This window comes from Hypanus sabinus, chromosome 3 (genome assembly GCF_030144855.1).
Source record: "Hypanus sabinus isolate sHypSab1 chromosome 3, sHypSab1.hap1, whole genome shotgun sequence".
Lineage (NCBI taxonomy): Eukaryota > Metazoa > Chordata > Chondrichthyes > Myliobatiformes > Dasyatidae > Hypanus > Hypanus sabinus.
Window position 1 is genome coordinate 138144672 of NC_082708.1, and position 12815 is coordinate 138157486.

At 42.8% G+C, this 12815-nt stretch overlaps 1 protein-coding gene across 3 annotated transcripts in view; it reads left to right on the plus strand.

Moving 5' to 3' along the window:
- LOC132391693 (general transcription factor II-I repeat domain-containing protein 2-like) overlaps positions 1 to 12815 on the plus strand; it is a 226475-nt gene that overhangs the window by 112936 nt on the left and 100724 nt on the right. The window contains exon 2 of one of the 3 annotated variants that reach the window (XM_059965220.1): positions 11897 to 12012. The exons of the other annotated variants lie outside the window; for them this stretch is intronic. Within the exon in view, the coding sequence (XP_059821203.1) occupies positions 11897 to 12012 (116 nt within the window). The remainder of the gene's footprint in view (positions 1 to 11896; positions 12013 to 12815) is intronic. 3 annotated transcript variants of the gene reach the window in all.

Consider the following 12815-nt stretch of genomic DNA (forward strand, 5'->3'; position numbering starts at 1 on the left):
TGTACACGATAGTATACTGGTAGGCTGACATGTGAGAGGCCAATGCTGTATCCTGGCTGAGGGTAGCAGTGGGATGCATCTGGTATCTCTAAAAAGGCTCATCAGTGGTTTATGATCCGTATAAATTGTGAATGCACGTCCATCGAGGTACTGAAGAAAACGCTTGACTGCAAAGACAATGGCCAGACCTTCTTTGTCTAGCTGTGAATATCCTTTCTCAGCAGCCATCAGGGTACGTGAAGCAAAAGCAATAGGCTTCTCTGAATGGTCCTCCATTATGTGTGAGAGAACTGCCCCGACTCCATAGGACGAAGCGTCGCATGGAAGGGTGATCTCCTTGTCTGGGCCATAGTGAACGAGCAGCTTCGCTGAGTGCAGGAGTTCTTTCACTTTCTTGAAAGCTTCCTCCTGCTCTTCACCCCACCGCCACTTAGTGTCATTGTGAAGCAGCTTGTACAGTGGGGCCAAAACCTTTGAGAGGTCTGGAAGAAACTTGCCGTAATTATTCACCGTGTCCAAAAATGACCTGAGTTCAGTGATGCTCTTGGGGCTTGGGGCCTCCTTGATAGCTCTCACTTTGCCCTCCACTGGGCAAAGCCCCTCAGCTGTAATCTTGTGTCCCAGGTAGGTCACACTCGGAGCCAGGAACACACATTTTCCGCATTTATCTATCACATTTATCTATATCAGATAGATATCTGATGGATAGGGGAATCAAGGGATATGGGGACAAGGCAGGGACTGGATATTGATAGTGAATGATCAGCCATGATCTCAGAATGGCGGTGCAGACTCGAGGGGCCGAATGGTCTACTTCTGCACCTATTGTCTATTGTATCTCAACCACAGCCCTGAGAGCCTCTTCAGCACCCGTTCTAAGTTAGCCAGATGCTCCCCCTCCGTGGCTCCTGTGATCAAAATATTATCAAGATACATTGCTACATGTGGAATCCCCTGCAGCAAAGAGTCCATTGTCCTTTGGGAAATGGTGGGGCTAAACGCCACTCCAAACACCAGGCAATTGTATTTGAATAATCCCTTGTGTCTATTGATGGTGACGTACTCCTTTGAATCCTCGTCGAGCAGCAGCTGTTGGTAGACGTGGCTCATGTCCAGCTTTGTGAACAGCTTACCCCCTGACAGGGTCGCAAACAGGTCATCCACCCATGGCAATGGGTACTCCTCCAGCTTAGAGACCTGATTCACCGTAAGCCTGTAGTGCCCACAAATCCTCACCGTTTTATCTGCCTTCAAAACTGGAACAATAGGAGCCGCCCACCTTGAAAACTGGACAGGCTCAATGATGCCCAGCCCCTGTAAACGTACCAGCTCCACCTCGACTCTGCCTTTCATGGCATAGGGCACCGACCTGGGCTTAAAAAATCATTGTGTGGCTTCAGGGTCAACATAGAGTTTCACGGTCACGCCCTTCAGTGTGCCCAGCTCGTCCCTGAAAACGTCACTATACCACTGCAGAATGTCCTCCGTTGTGTGTGCATACTTAATTTCATGCCAGTTGAGCCGGATTTTGCAAAGCCAATCGCGGCCCAAAAGACTGGGCCCACTGCCCTTAGCTATCACCAGCCTGGCTTCAGCCTTCTGGCCCCCGGCCGAAAATCCACATATAACACCCCTAAATGAGGTATGGGCTGTCCCGTATAGGTCCTGAGTTGGAGCTTAGATGGTCTGATGGGAGGCAGGTTGGACCCCCATGTCCTCCTGTAGGTCTTCTCACTAATGACCGAAGCAGTAGCCCCTGAATCAATCTCAAACTTAATGTCCTTTCCCTTGAAAGTGACTGTGGCATAGTATGGTTCAGGTGGTCCCTCATCCGTTTCCACCCCAAACATGTTGTAGGCACACGCTGCCTCTCCGTCTGCTTCTCCTAGGTGGTGTGTGGCTGCCTGAGCCTGTTGAGCTTTCCCCTGCCCAGGCTTAACCTCACCCTTTATGTTCCTGCACTTTTTAACTAAATGTCCCTTCTTGCTACAAGTATGGCAGACAGTATCTTTGAATTTACAGACATTTGAATAGTGTGTTCCTCCACACCGAAAACATTTCACCCGCTGTTCCTGTCTACCACTCTTCCTCCTGACTTGGAGCACTGCTGTCAACTACGACCCCCCATATCCTTTCTGTATATCCTTGGCATTATTAGCAGCCATCTCTATACCTTGAGCAATCTCTAGGGCTGTCTTGAAAGTCAACGGTGGGACTTCCCCCAACAAGCGGCATTGTATGGCATCATTATTAATGCTGCATACTAATCTATCATGAAGCACGTCATTCAACACAGCTCCGAAATTGCAATGCTCCGATAGCTGCCGAAGCTCGGCCACAAACTCGCCCACAGACTGACTTGGCTTCCGGACATGGCTGTGAAACTTGGAACGTTGAACTATCACTGAAGGCTTTGGATTGTGGTGGTTCCCCACGATTTTGACAACTGTGACATGCAGTGCCTAAAAGATCAGTGCAGGAGCCCTTTAAATTCACAATTTGTATCAAAGATCTGGCAAAACGGAGTACATGATGAAACACTTGAAATTAAGTAGTAAGGTGTGTGGTGTGCAAGGGGATTTCATGAAGGTATAGACAGGCCAAGTGAGTTTACAACAATACAGCAGAGGGAGTACAAGGTGAATAAAATATGATATCATGCACTTTAGCACATTAAAAAAATCACACTATTTTTAATGTAATAATTTGACACTCAATGACACTCAAAAGGAACTGGATGTCCTTGCATGCCAATCACTGGAAATTAACATGAGACTGGTGGAATCATATATAATTACAACATTTAAGAAGCATTTAGACAGACAATCAAAATAAGCAAGCTATTGAAGGATACAGTCCTAATGCAGGCAAAAAGTTCAGCATGACGTGGTAAACCAAATATTCAAACACCCCATTATACCTTCATCAAGTCAAGACTGACATTCATACCTCCAAGATTTTACAATGTGATACAGTTTCATATCAACAATTGCAGGTTTGTTTCAAAGCTGTCATCTACACCCTCAGAGAACCTTAGTCTCTGCAGAGGTTGCTTTTCAGTGTGGTAAAAGTGCATAAAAGGAGAGATTCTGTGGGTGCTGGACATCCAGAGGAACACAAACACAATGCTAGAGGAACTCAGCAGGGCAGGAAACATTTATGGAAATGAATAAACATTCAAACCTCTTTGTGCTGAGAACCTTTATCAAGTCTGGAAATGAAAGGCGCAGATGCCAGAAAGTGTATGTTTTTCACTAAGAGGATTCTGGCAACAATTTCTCCCAATCAGATCCCTTTAATCCTACATGTTTTCCACGATGAAGATGTCTCCGACTTCACAGAAGGGGTCACGAGTTTCATCCGGAAGTGCATCAAGGATGTTGTCCCCCAGAAATTGGTCAGGGTCTTGGATTGGACATCCAAAGTTCCCAGTTCCTCCGTCTCCGCCACATCTGCTTCCAGGATAAGGATTTCCATTCTAGGACATCTCAAATGTCCTCTTTCTTTAAGGATCGTGGTTTCCCTCCTGCTGTCTTCAATGATGCCCTCACCCGCATCTCCTCCATTTCCCGCACTTCGACCCTCATCCCATCTGTCACCTCAACAGGAATAGAGTTCCCCTTGTCCTCGCCCACCACCGCACTAGCCTCCAGATCCAGCACATTATCCTTTGTAACTTCTGCCACCTTCAACAGGACCCCAACACTAAGCACATTTTCCCCTCTATAGCCCTCTCCACTTTCTGCAAAGATCGCTCCCTCCGCGACTCCCTGGTCCACACGTCCCTCCCCATGGATCTCCCACCTGGCACTTATCCCTGCATGCATTAGTGTGACACCTGTCCCTACACCTCCTCTCTTACCACCATTCAGGGCACCAAACAGTCCTTCAAGTGAGGCAACACTTCACTTGTGAGTCTATTGGGGTAATCTATTGCATCCAGTGCTCCCGGTGCAGCCTCCTCTACATTGGTGAGACCCGACGCAGATTGGAGGACTGCTTTGTCGAGCACCTACGCTCCATATGTCACAACAGACAGGATCTTCCGGTTGCCACCCACTTCAACTCTACTTGACATTTCCATTTGGATATGTCCATAAATGGCCTCCTCTACTGCCATGATGAGGCCAAACTCAGGTTGGAGGAGCAACACCTCATATACCGTCTGGGTAGTCTCCAGCTCCTTGGCATGAACATTGAATTCTCCAAATTCCGGTAATTCCCTCCCCCTCCCTCCCCTCATCCCAGTTTCCCTCTGCATCCTCTTCCAGCTGCCTATCAACTCCCTCATGGTTCCGCCTCTTTCGGCAACACATAGTGCTTTTCCCTTACATTCCTTCTTCACTTTTCCTGCCTATCCCCTCCCTACTTCCCCCTACTGGTTTTTCACCTGGCAACTACCAACCTTCTCCTTCCCATCCTCCCCCCACCTTCTTTATAGGGTCCCTGCCGCCTCCGTCTTCAGTCCCTGAAGACCCTTTAGTCCCTGACTAAGGGTCTCGGCCTAATAGATTGACTGTTTGTTTCCACGGATGCTGCCCGACCTGCTGAGTTCTTCCAGCGTGCTGTGCGTGTTGCTTTGACCCCTGCAGAGTATGTTGTGTTAACATGTCTGAACACCTGGTGTCCTGTCGCACTCACCTCAATAATAAGCAAATGCTTTGAGAGGCTGGTCAAGGATTACATCTGCAGTATGCTACCACCCGCACTGGACCCCATACAATTTGCCTACCGACACAACCAATCGCCGGATGACGCAATAACTACAGCTCCAGCTCTGTCCTTACACATCTGGAGAAGAGGGATGCTTATGTGAGAATGCTGTTCCTAAACTACAGTTCAGCATTAACACCCTAATTCCCTTCAGGCTTGACAAGAAGTTCAGAGTCCTTAGCCTTCACCCCGCCTTGTGTAGCTGGATTTTGAACTTCCTGAAAGATAACTGGTGGGTGGCAAGAGTGAACTCCCTCATCTCTTCCCCTCTGACCCTCAAGACAGGTGCTCCTCAGAGCTGTGTACTAAGCCCCCTCCTTTACTCTCTGTATACCCATGACTGTGTCGCCACCCACAGCTCCAATCTACTAATTAAATTTGCTGACAGCACTACACTGGTTGGCCTAATCTCAAATAATAATGAGGCAGCCTAACGAAGAAGAAGTCATAACCCTGACACAGTGGTGTTAAGAAAACAACCTCTCCCTCAACGTTGCAAACACAAAGGAGCTGATTGATGACTACAGGAGGAATGGAGACGAGCTAACTCCTATTGACATCAACGGATCTGGGGTTGAGAGGGTGAACAGCTTTATGTTCCTTAGCATAAACGTCACCCAAGATCTCACGTGGTCTGTACATACTGGCTGTGTGGTGAGAAAGGCACAACAGTGCCTGTTTCATCTCAGATGGTTAAAGAAGTTTTGTATGGCCCTCCAGATTCTGAGAAATGTTTATAGGCGCACAACTGAGAGCATCCTGACTGGCTGCATCACTGCCTGGTTTGAGAACTGTACTTCCCTCAATCGCAGGACTCTGCAGAGAGTGGTGCGGACAGCCCAGCACATCTGTAGATGTGAATTTCCCTCCAATCAGGACATTTACAAAGACAGGTATGTAAATAGGACCTAAAGGATCATTGGAAGCTCGAGTCACCCCAACCACAAACTATTCCAGCTGTTACCATCTAGGAAACAATACTACAGCAGAAGACTCTGGGACAGCTTCTTCCACCAGCCCATCCAACTGCTCAATTGATGCTGATGCAACTGTATTTCTATGCTATATTGTCTATCCTGTTGTACATAATATTTATTATAAATTACTATAGTTGCACATTACACATTTAGACAGAGATGTAAAGATTTTTACTCCTCCTGTATATGAAGGATGTAAGTAATAAAGTCAATTTGTGTTGCTCCCTATTGTGCTCAATGCGCATGTGGATTTTGTCCATAGCTGTCATTTTCACAGAGAAAAGGATGTCAAATCTTATCCAGCAGACTCTTGTGAGCAGACAGCAGAGATAATCATCACCTCAGTCAATGTTATTCCAGAGCCAGAAACAGTTGGATGTAGAGAAAGATCTTGACTCTAAATATTTTATTCATCCAAACTAGTTAAAGAAATAAGTTATTTCATTGCTACTATAATTATCCACAAATAAGTAAAACCTGTCCACAAAAACAAAGACATTCATTTTCTTCCAGACTAAACTAAAATGTAATTTAATATAATTAAAAATAGTAAAAAATAGTTGCAGATATGGGCTGAGTGTTGTAGATATTGGCATATGGAGCTCAGCACCGTTGAAAGTGAGGTGTTGCACCTCAGAAGGGCAAATGCATGGTGACTGTTTACTGTTAAGGCAAGGTCTTGGGATTCAAATTCCTAGCTCCTTAAAAGTGGCTGCACAGGTCAACGGAGTGGTTAAAAAGGCCTATGGAATGTATTCTTTTGTTAGTCAAGGCATTGAATTCAAAAGACAGCAGGTTATGTTGCAACTTATAAAACTGGTTCGGCCTCATCTGGAGTGGTGTGTATAGTTCTGGTCATCCCACTATAGGAAGGATATTGAGGCTTTGGAGAGGGTGCAGAAGAGGCTCACCAGGATGCTGTCTGGTTTAGAGGGCATGTGCTATAAAAAAAGGCTGCATACACTTGGGTTGATTTCTCTGGAGTGTCAGAAGCTGAGGGGAGATTTGATAGAGGTTTATAAGATTATGAGAGGCTGATATTATCTGCTTCCCAGGATTGTAATGTCTAATACCAGAAGGCATGCATTGAAGGTGAGAAGAGGTATGTTCAAGGGGGATGTGAGAGGTAAGTTTTTAAACGCAGAGTCATGGATGCCTGGAATGCACTGCCAATCATAGTGGTAGAGGCAAATACATTAGAGGCTTTTTAAGACATGCATTGATAGGGAGGATGAAGAGATATCAACATGGTGATGGTAGGAGGGATTAGTATTTGGTGAGTTTTGGTTTGCCTTTTAGCTGGTTCGGCACAAAATTGTGGGCCGAATGGCCTACTCCTGTGCTGTATTCTTCTGTGTTCTGAAAGATTCAATTTACAATTTTGTGGTCTATTTCAGAGAGCAATATATTAACCTCTGACTAAAAAACTCACGTATTTAAGCAAGCTAAGTGAAGAGGTTAACACTACTTTCTGGATAATACTTTGTTTGGGTTCCATGTTGTTTTGATTAGACAACTTACACAGAATAAAATACTAGTTAGGTTTCATTATAAAAAGCACTGATTTAGACAGGCTTCTTTCAGAAATTATGAATAATAGATTGGATGTATTCAAATTAATAATAATATTGATGTCAAGATGTATGAAAATACACTGAATGCTATTATTAGTCAAATTTGAATCACAAATCCTGACTATTGATTTTTCCAGATCATTTAAATATCCTATACTGTGCTAATATTTAGTGATTATGAACAATTACCACATTAATGTGCATTCTGGAGGGATTTCACCTTCACCAATCTCCTTGATGTAAAAAAAGGTCAGCAATGCTCATTTAGCATTTCATTACAGCAAATAAAAGGAAATTGCATTAAAAGGTTGTTTTTAATGTAAATTCCTTGATCCCGAATAAAAGGTTAAGTACAATGTTGAAGATAGAGTACAGTGCTCAATGAATTAATTGCTCTGTACAATCACAAGGATACACGATTGAACTTAAAATTCTTTACAGCTAGATTAACTAACTAATAGAGTCACAATCTCAACTTCCAGAAGATTTGTGAATGTCTGGAATATAAAGATGGGTGGAAACTAATTGTTATGAAAAAAAAACAATTGTTGAGTATCTGTAAGATCATCGGGGAGTGATGTGTCATTGCCATGTATGATATTTGAATTTGCGTAGGAGGAGGAGATGGTGAGTACGCCTGCCATTGCTGTTGAGAATCTGTTTCTGTTCCCACCTTTGTCCAGAATTTCCTCATTGCTCACAAAATAGCTGACCAGGTATTAGACTTGGCCTGTTATAATTCTCCAGATCTCCGCAGATCTATCCCTCAGAAGGTTACAAATCTCCTGGTTCATCTCGGGCTGCGTTTGGGGGCACACACGCTTCCACACAGGTCTTGAGGAAGTTAGTTTAGGTCTGTTGATGAATCCCCAAATATGATTCAGTCCAGCGCTTCAAATCAATCCTATAAAGAACCCTCCATTTCCCCTGACCATACCTCTGTAGCTCTCTCCACTTGGTGCCTTACTCTTCAGTCTCTACTCATATGCAGAAAGTAGAAGCATAGCTAGGTGATCACTTTGCATAAAGTGCATGCATGGTGGATGCATGGCTTTATAGATGCATTTGATCGTGACATAATAATGGTCAAATATGTTGGTTTGGTTCTTCTTCTGGAGGTAGTTTAGTGGATGCTTTGTCCAGCTAGCCTGACTGAAACCCCCTGTAGTAATGGGGAATGCATGGGGTGGGTAGTTTCTTGCCTGTTAACCATGGTGTTCAATTCTCCCAGTGCCAGCATGATATCTCCCTGAGGTGATGTGTATTCTGCAATCAGGATAAAGGTGGAGAATTCCCTAGGCAGATACGATGGACTGCAGACAGTGCAGAATTTCACAAACCTCATGGTCTTCCAGGCAACACTGATTCCTTCTTTCTTGTATGATTCTGAGATCTGAACCTCTGAGAAAAATCTGCTGGAAGATTAAGCAAGCTATCATCAACACCATCCCCTTTGGTAGTAAAAATAAATGTGCAGACTATTTTCTGAATGGGGAGAAAACTCAAAAATCTGAGATACAAAGGGACTTAGGAGTCATTCTGCAGAACACGCTAAAGTTTAACTTGCAGGTCGAGTCAGTGGTGAAGAAGGCAAATGCTATGTTAGCATTCATTTCAAAAGGTCTAGAATACAAGAGCAAGTATGTGATACTGAGGCTTTATAAGCTATTGGTGAAACCTCACCTTGAGTATTCTGAACAGTTTTGGGCCCCTCATCTTAGTTTTGTAGCCTGGGGAAAAGTACACACTCAGGACAACAAACACTTATTTGGGTTTTAATTCCTTTATCTGTTTTAGTGCTGGAAGAGGGTCTTAAAACAATCGAATGAATTTACAACCAGTATCTTCCATTACAATCTCAGTTTAACCTTCGATCCATACCCTTGTGTATCAATGAATTGCATCTAGCTCTAGATACCAAAGGTAGGGAATATCAAGACCGTTTACAGCTGTTAGCCTAAGCCAGCCAGCAGTTTAACCTTTGATCCACACCCGTCTGTATCGAAGAATTGCATATGCAGTATAAAAATACATAAAGCAAACTATACAAAACTAATACGATACTAATACGGTAGTAGCTATTCTGAAGGAACACAATACAAACAACATTAGAATTCCACGAACCCTGGATCTTACACATAGCAGTGACAATGTAAGCGAATACATCTCATCTAAGACGTCTACTCCCTTTTAGTTCACACATGCCTAACTTCCAAACAGAGACTAAACATCCACGTTATGCTGTCACACTCACAATTAGTCATGATACAATAAAGTTAGACAAAAGGTACACTTTGGCACAACTTTTACAAGGTATTGCCCAGTAGTTAAATTACAGGAAGACTGACCTACTTGGCCGGTAAGGAACTTTGCACACATCACGCTATCCAGTGCTGATGCTTCACTGGTGAAAATCCAAAGCATCCACATGTAAAACATGTCAAATTACCAATATTTTTAATTTGCCAGCAAGCATAAATGAATTCACATATATATTGTCAATTAATACTCACTTTTCTTCACCATGCCCAGTATCTCTGGGAGGAAATTAATCCCAAATCCCCACCAGCTTCTTCTGCAGAAAACAAAATGGTCTCCCCACTATCCCGCGTGTGTGTAATGACATCACCATCTCCACGTAAAGGCATAGACAACTATTCTAGCATTACCCAGATGGATGCCTAAGTACACTTTCAACAATAATGAGTAAGATTCAATGGTCACCTGGCTACATTAGAAAGATGTGCTGGCATTGGAGAGGGTCCAGAGGAGGTATAAAAGGATGATTCCAGGAATGAAAAGGTTATCATAAGAGGAACGTTTAATGGCTTTGAGCCCGTACTCACTGGAATTCAGAAGAATGGAGCGGGAAAATCTCACTGAAACCTTTCAAATGTTGAAAGGCCCTGACAGTGTAGACGTGGAAAGGATGTTTCCCATGGTGGGAGAGTCTAGGACAGGAGGGTACAGTCTCATGTTAGAGGGGCACCCTTTCAAAGCAGAGATGCGGAGAAATTCCTTTAGCCAAGTGGTGGTGAATTTGTTGCCACATACAGTTCTGGAGGCCAAGTCGTTGGGTGTACTTAAGATGGAGATGGATAGATTCTTGATTGGATATGGCATCAAAGTTACGGGAGAAGGCCAGGAACGGGGGTTGATGAGGATAAAAAAAAGGATCAGCATGATTGGACGGCAGAGCAGATTCAATGGGCCAAATGGCCTAATTCTGCTCCTATGCCTTTTGGTCTTATGGTCTAACATTGCCAGTGAGATCCAAATTACATTATGTCCACATCCACACTGGCTACTTGGAATCCCTGGCATAGAAACATTCCAAGTGGAAAATGAGCATTTTGGACAGAATTGAGAGTCACAAGACCAAGCTTTATGAACACCAGAAGGTCAGCCCACAGCAAAAAGAATGCACACTTCACAATCTATTCACCATTCAGTCAATTAGGCACTCTGTTTTTGGAGGGTTGTTCAAAACTTTTCACTCACCTACACAGCCCACAAAAGTTGAGTGGAAGTAAATCAACTTTAATCCCAGACAAAGGAAAGAGAGAAATGTCTAATCAGGTAAAGGAATGGGCATTTTTTCCAATTTATTCTCTGGAAGAGACACCTTGCAATTGTATGAACTGATAGGAAAAACTAATGCAAGACCATTAGGAGATCTGACTGTGAAAAGTAATGAATTAAATTGGTTGTGTATTGAATATGTGATAATAGCATGTAGTTGGCAAAGAGCTTCACCAACGTAATTCAATTGAGAGATGATGATAAAGTCATAAAACTTAGGAGAGGGACTCACAAGCTGTACAAATACCAGTAAAACCCTGATTGAATTATGACTGTGAACTCACTTACACCAGTTTGTTGCTCTATTTGATGTAATCTGAATATGGTTTCTTTTTTATCTTGCAAACCCCTCTAATGTGCAATTATTTTTCATACATAGCCTTTCATTTCATTCTCTGCCAGTGTAACAAGTGATTAGATGTTTAACTATCAAAAGATCACACGTTATAAAGTCATACAGCTTAGAAAAAGGCCCTTTGGCCCAACTCATATTTAGAAATCTAGCAAGAGCCTTCTCAATGAATGGTAATCCAGTGAAGACCAAATGATTTCAAAAAGATGCATAGTTATTGAAATAACATTTTATACCTCAGGGGAGTGCCACACTGATAAGGAATTTATAGGTCCAGTGGCTTCCCATTTGATTTACAGAGGTTAATCAAAAGATGGCAGTCAATTTGTGGGGATTTCACTTTATAAGCTCAATTCACCAATGTTTTCTTACATTGCCTTCAAAGGGTATTCAATGCCTTTGCTCTCTCAAAGAAACCAGACTCATTGCAAAATGATTGGATGATTGTTCATCCATTCCTTCATTTCTAACGAACAAAGACATTTATAAAAAAAACTACACTATTTTTCAAAGCTCCTTGAATACTTCTTCAATTTGCCTGCAGCATGTCATTAGTTTAGAATGTTACAGAATAAAGCCTTGAAGATTGACATACTCATTGCTTAAAGAGCATATAGATCTATCAAATCCCTAAAAGCCGCTGAGATGGTAGGCATTTTACACAACTGGGTGACAAATTTCTCTTACATTACCAGCAGATTTGGACAGCAGTCTGATGGAAAGACTTAACAGTAATTTGGGAGATGAACACGAAATTCCTGAACAAAACTGGAACGTTTTGCTGGGTCCTTGCAAATCCAGTGATGCCGAGAAGGTAGGATCTAGTAAGGAATTCCACACGCTGGTAGTGTTGCCCTTTCAGTCCATCTGGGACCACTCATAAGTCTGAAATCAGTAAGTTGTTCACTAACACTCCTAATTGCTGTTGGGATTCATTAAGATTTCTAGTTTTGTCACTTTCAGACTGTGGTTTGGTCAACAAAAGCGCAGCCAGATTCACAATGAACACCTCAGTGACAGAGTGGGCAGCAGGCAATGCTGGTCTCCTACAGCACCAGATCCTCTTGAGTACAGTTGTTGTCCATGATCAGGCTGACTTAGCCTGAATTTCCACTATGACCATAAAGGTTTAAGATAGATGCTCGACTTTCTTCCCACATCCCAAAGATATAATGGTTGGTAGGTTAATGTATCTGGTGTAGGTGATGTAGGTCCAAAGCATAAAACTAGTTGAATGAAAACATGGGCCGGATATGTGTGCCTTAGTATTGCTTTCAGTTTAGCAAGGTGTGCACATATGACATGGCGGCATAATGATGCATGTTATTCATGTACTTTTATTCATAATGCATATTGATTACTTAAACAGCAAAGAATGCTTAATCGGATAGTATGTTTAGAAAATTACTTAAACATTTTTGAAATATTGAATGCACAACAGTTGGTTAGGGACTTGATCGGCATTTGAGAGGGAAAGGTTATAGATAAGTAAGTGGGGAAGTGATCTAGCATAAACTTTGAGGCAAGTGGCCAATGTGATAAGAGGCATATGAAAATAATCATAAATTCAATTTTTTTAACATTTAATGTACTTAACCTTTTTCAGTTTGCTGTGTG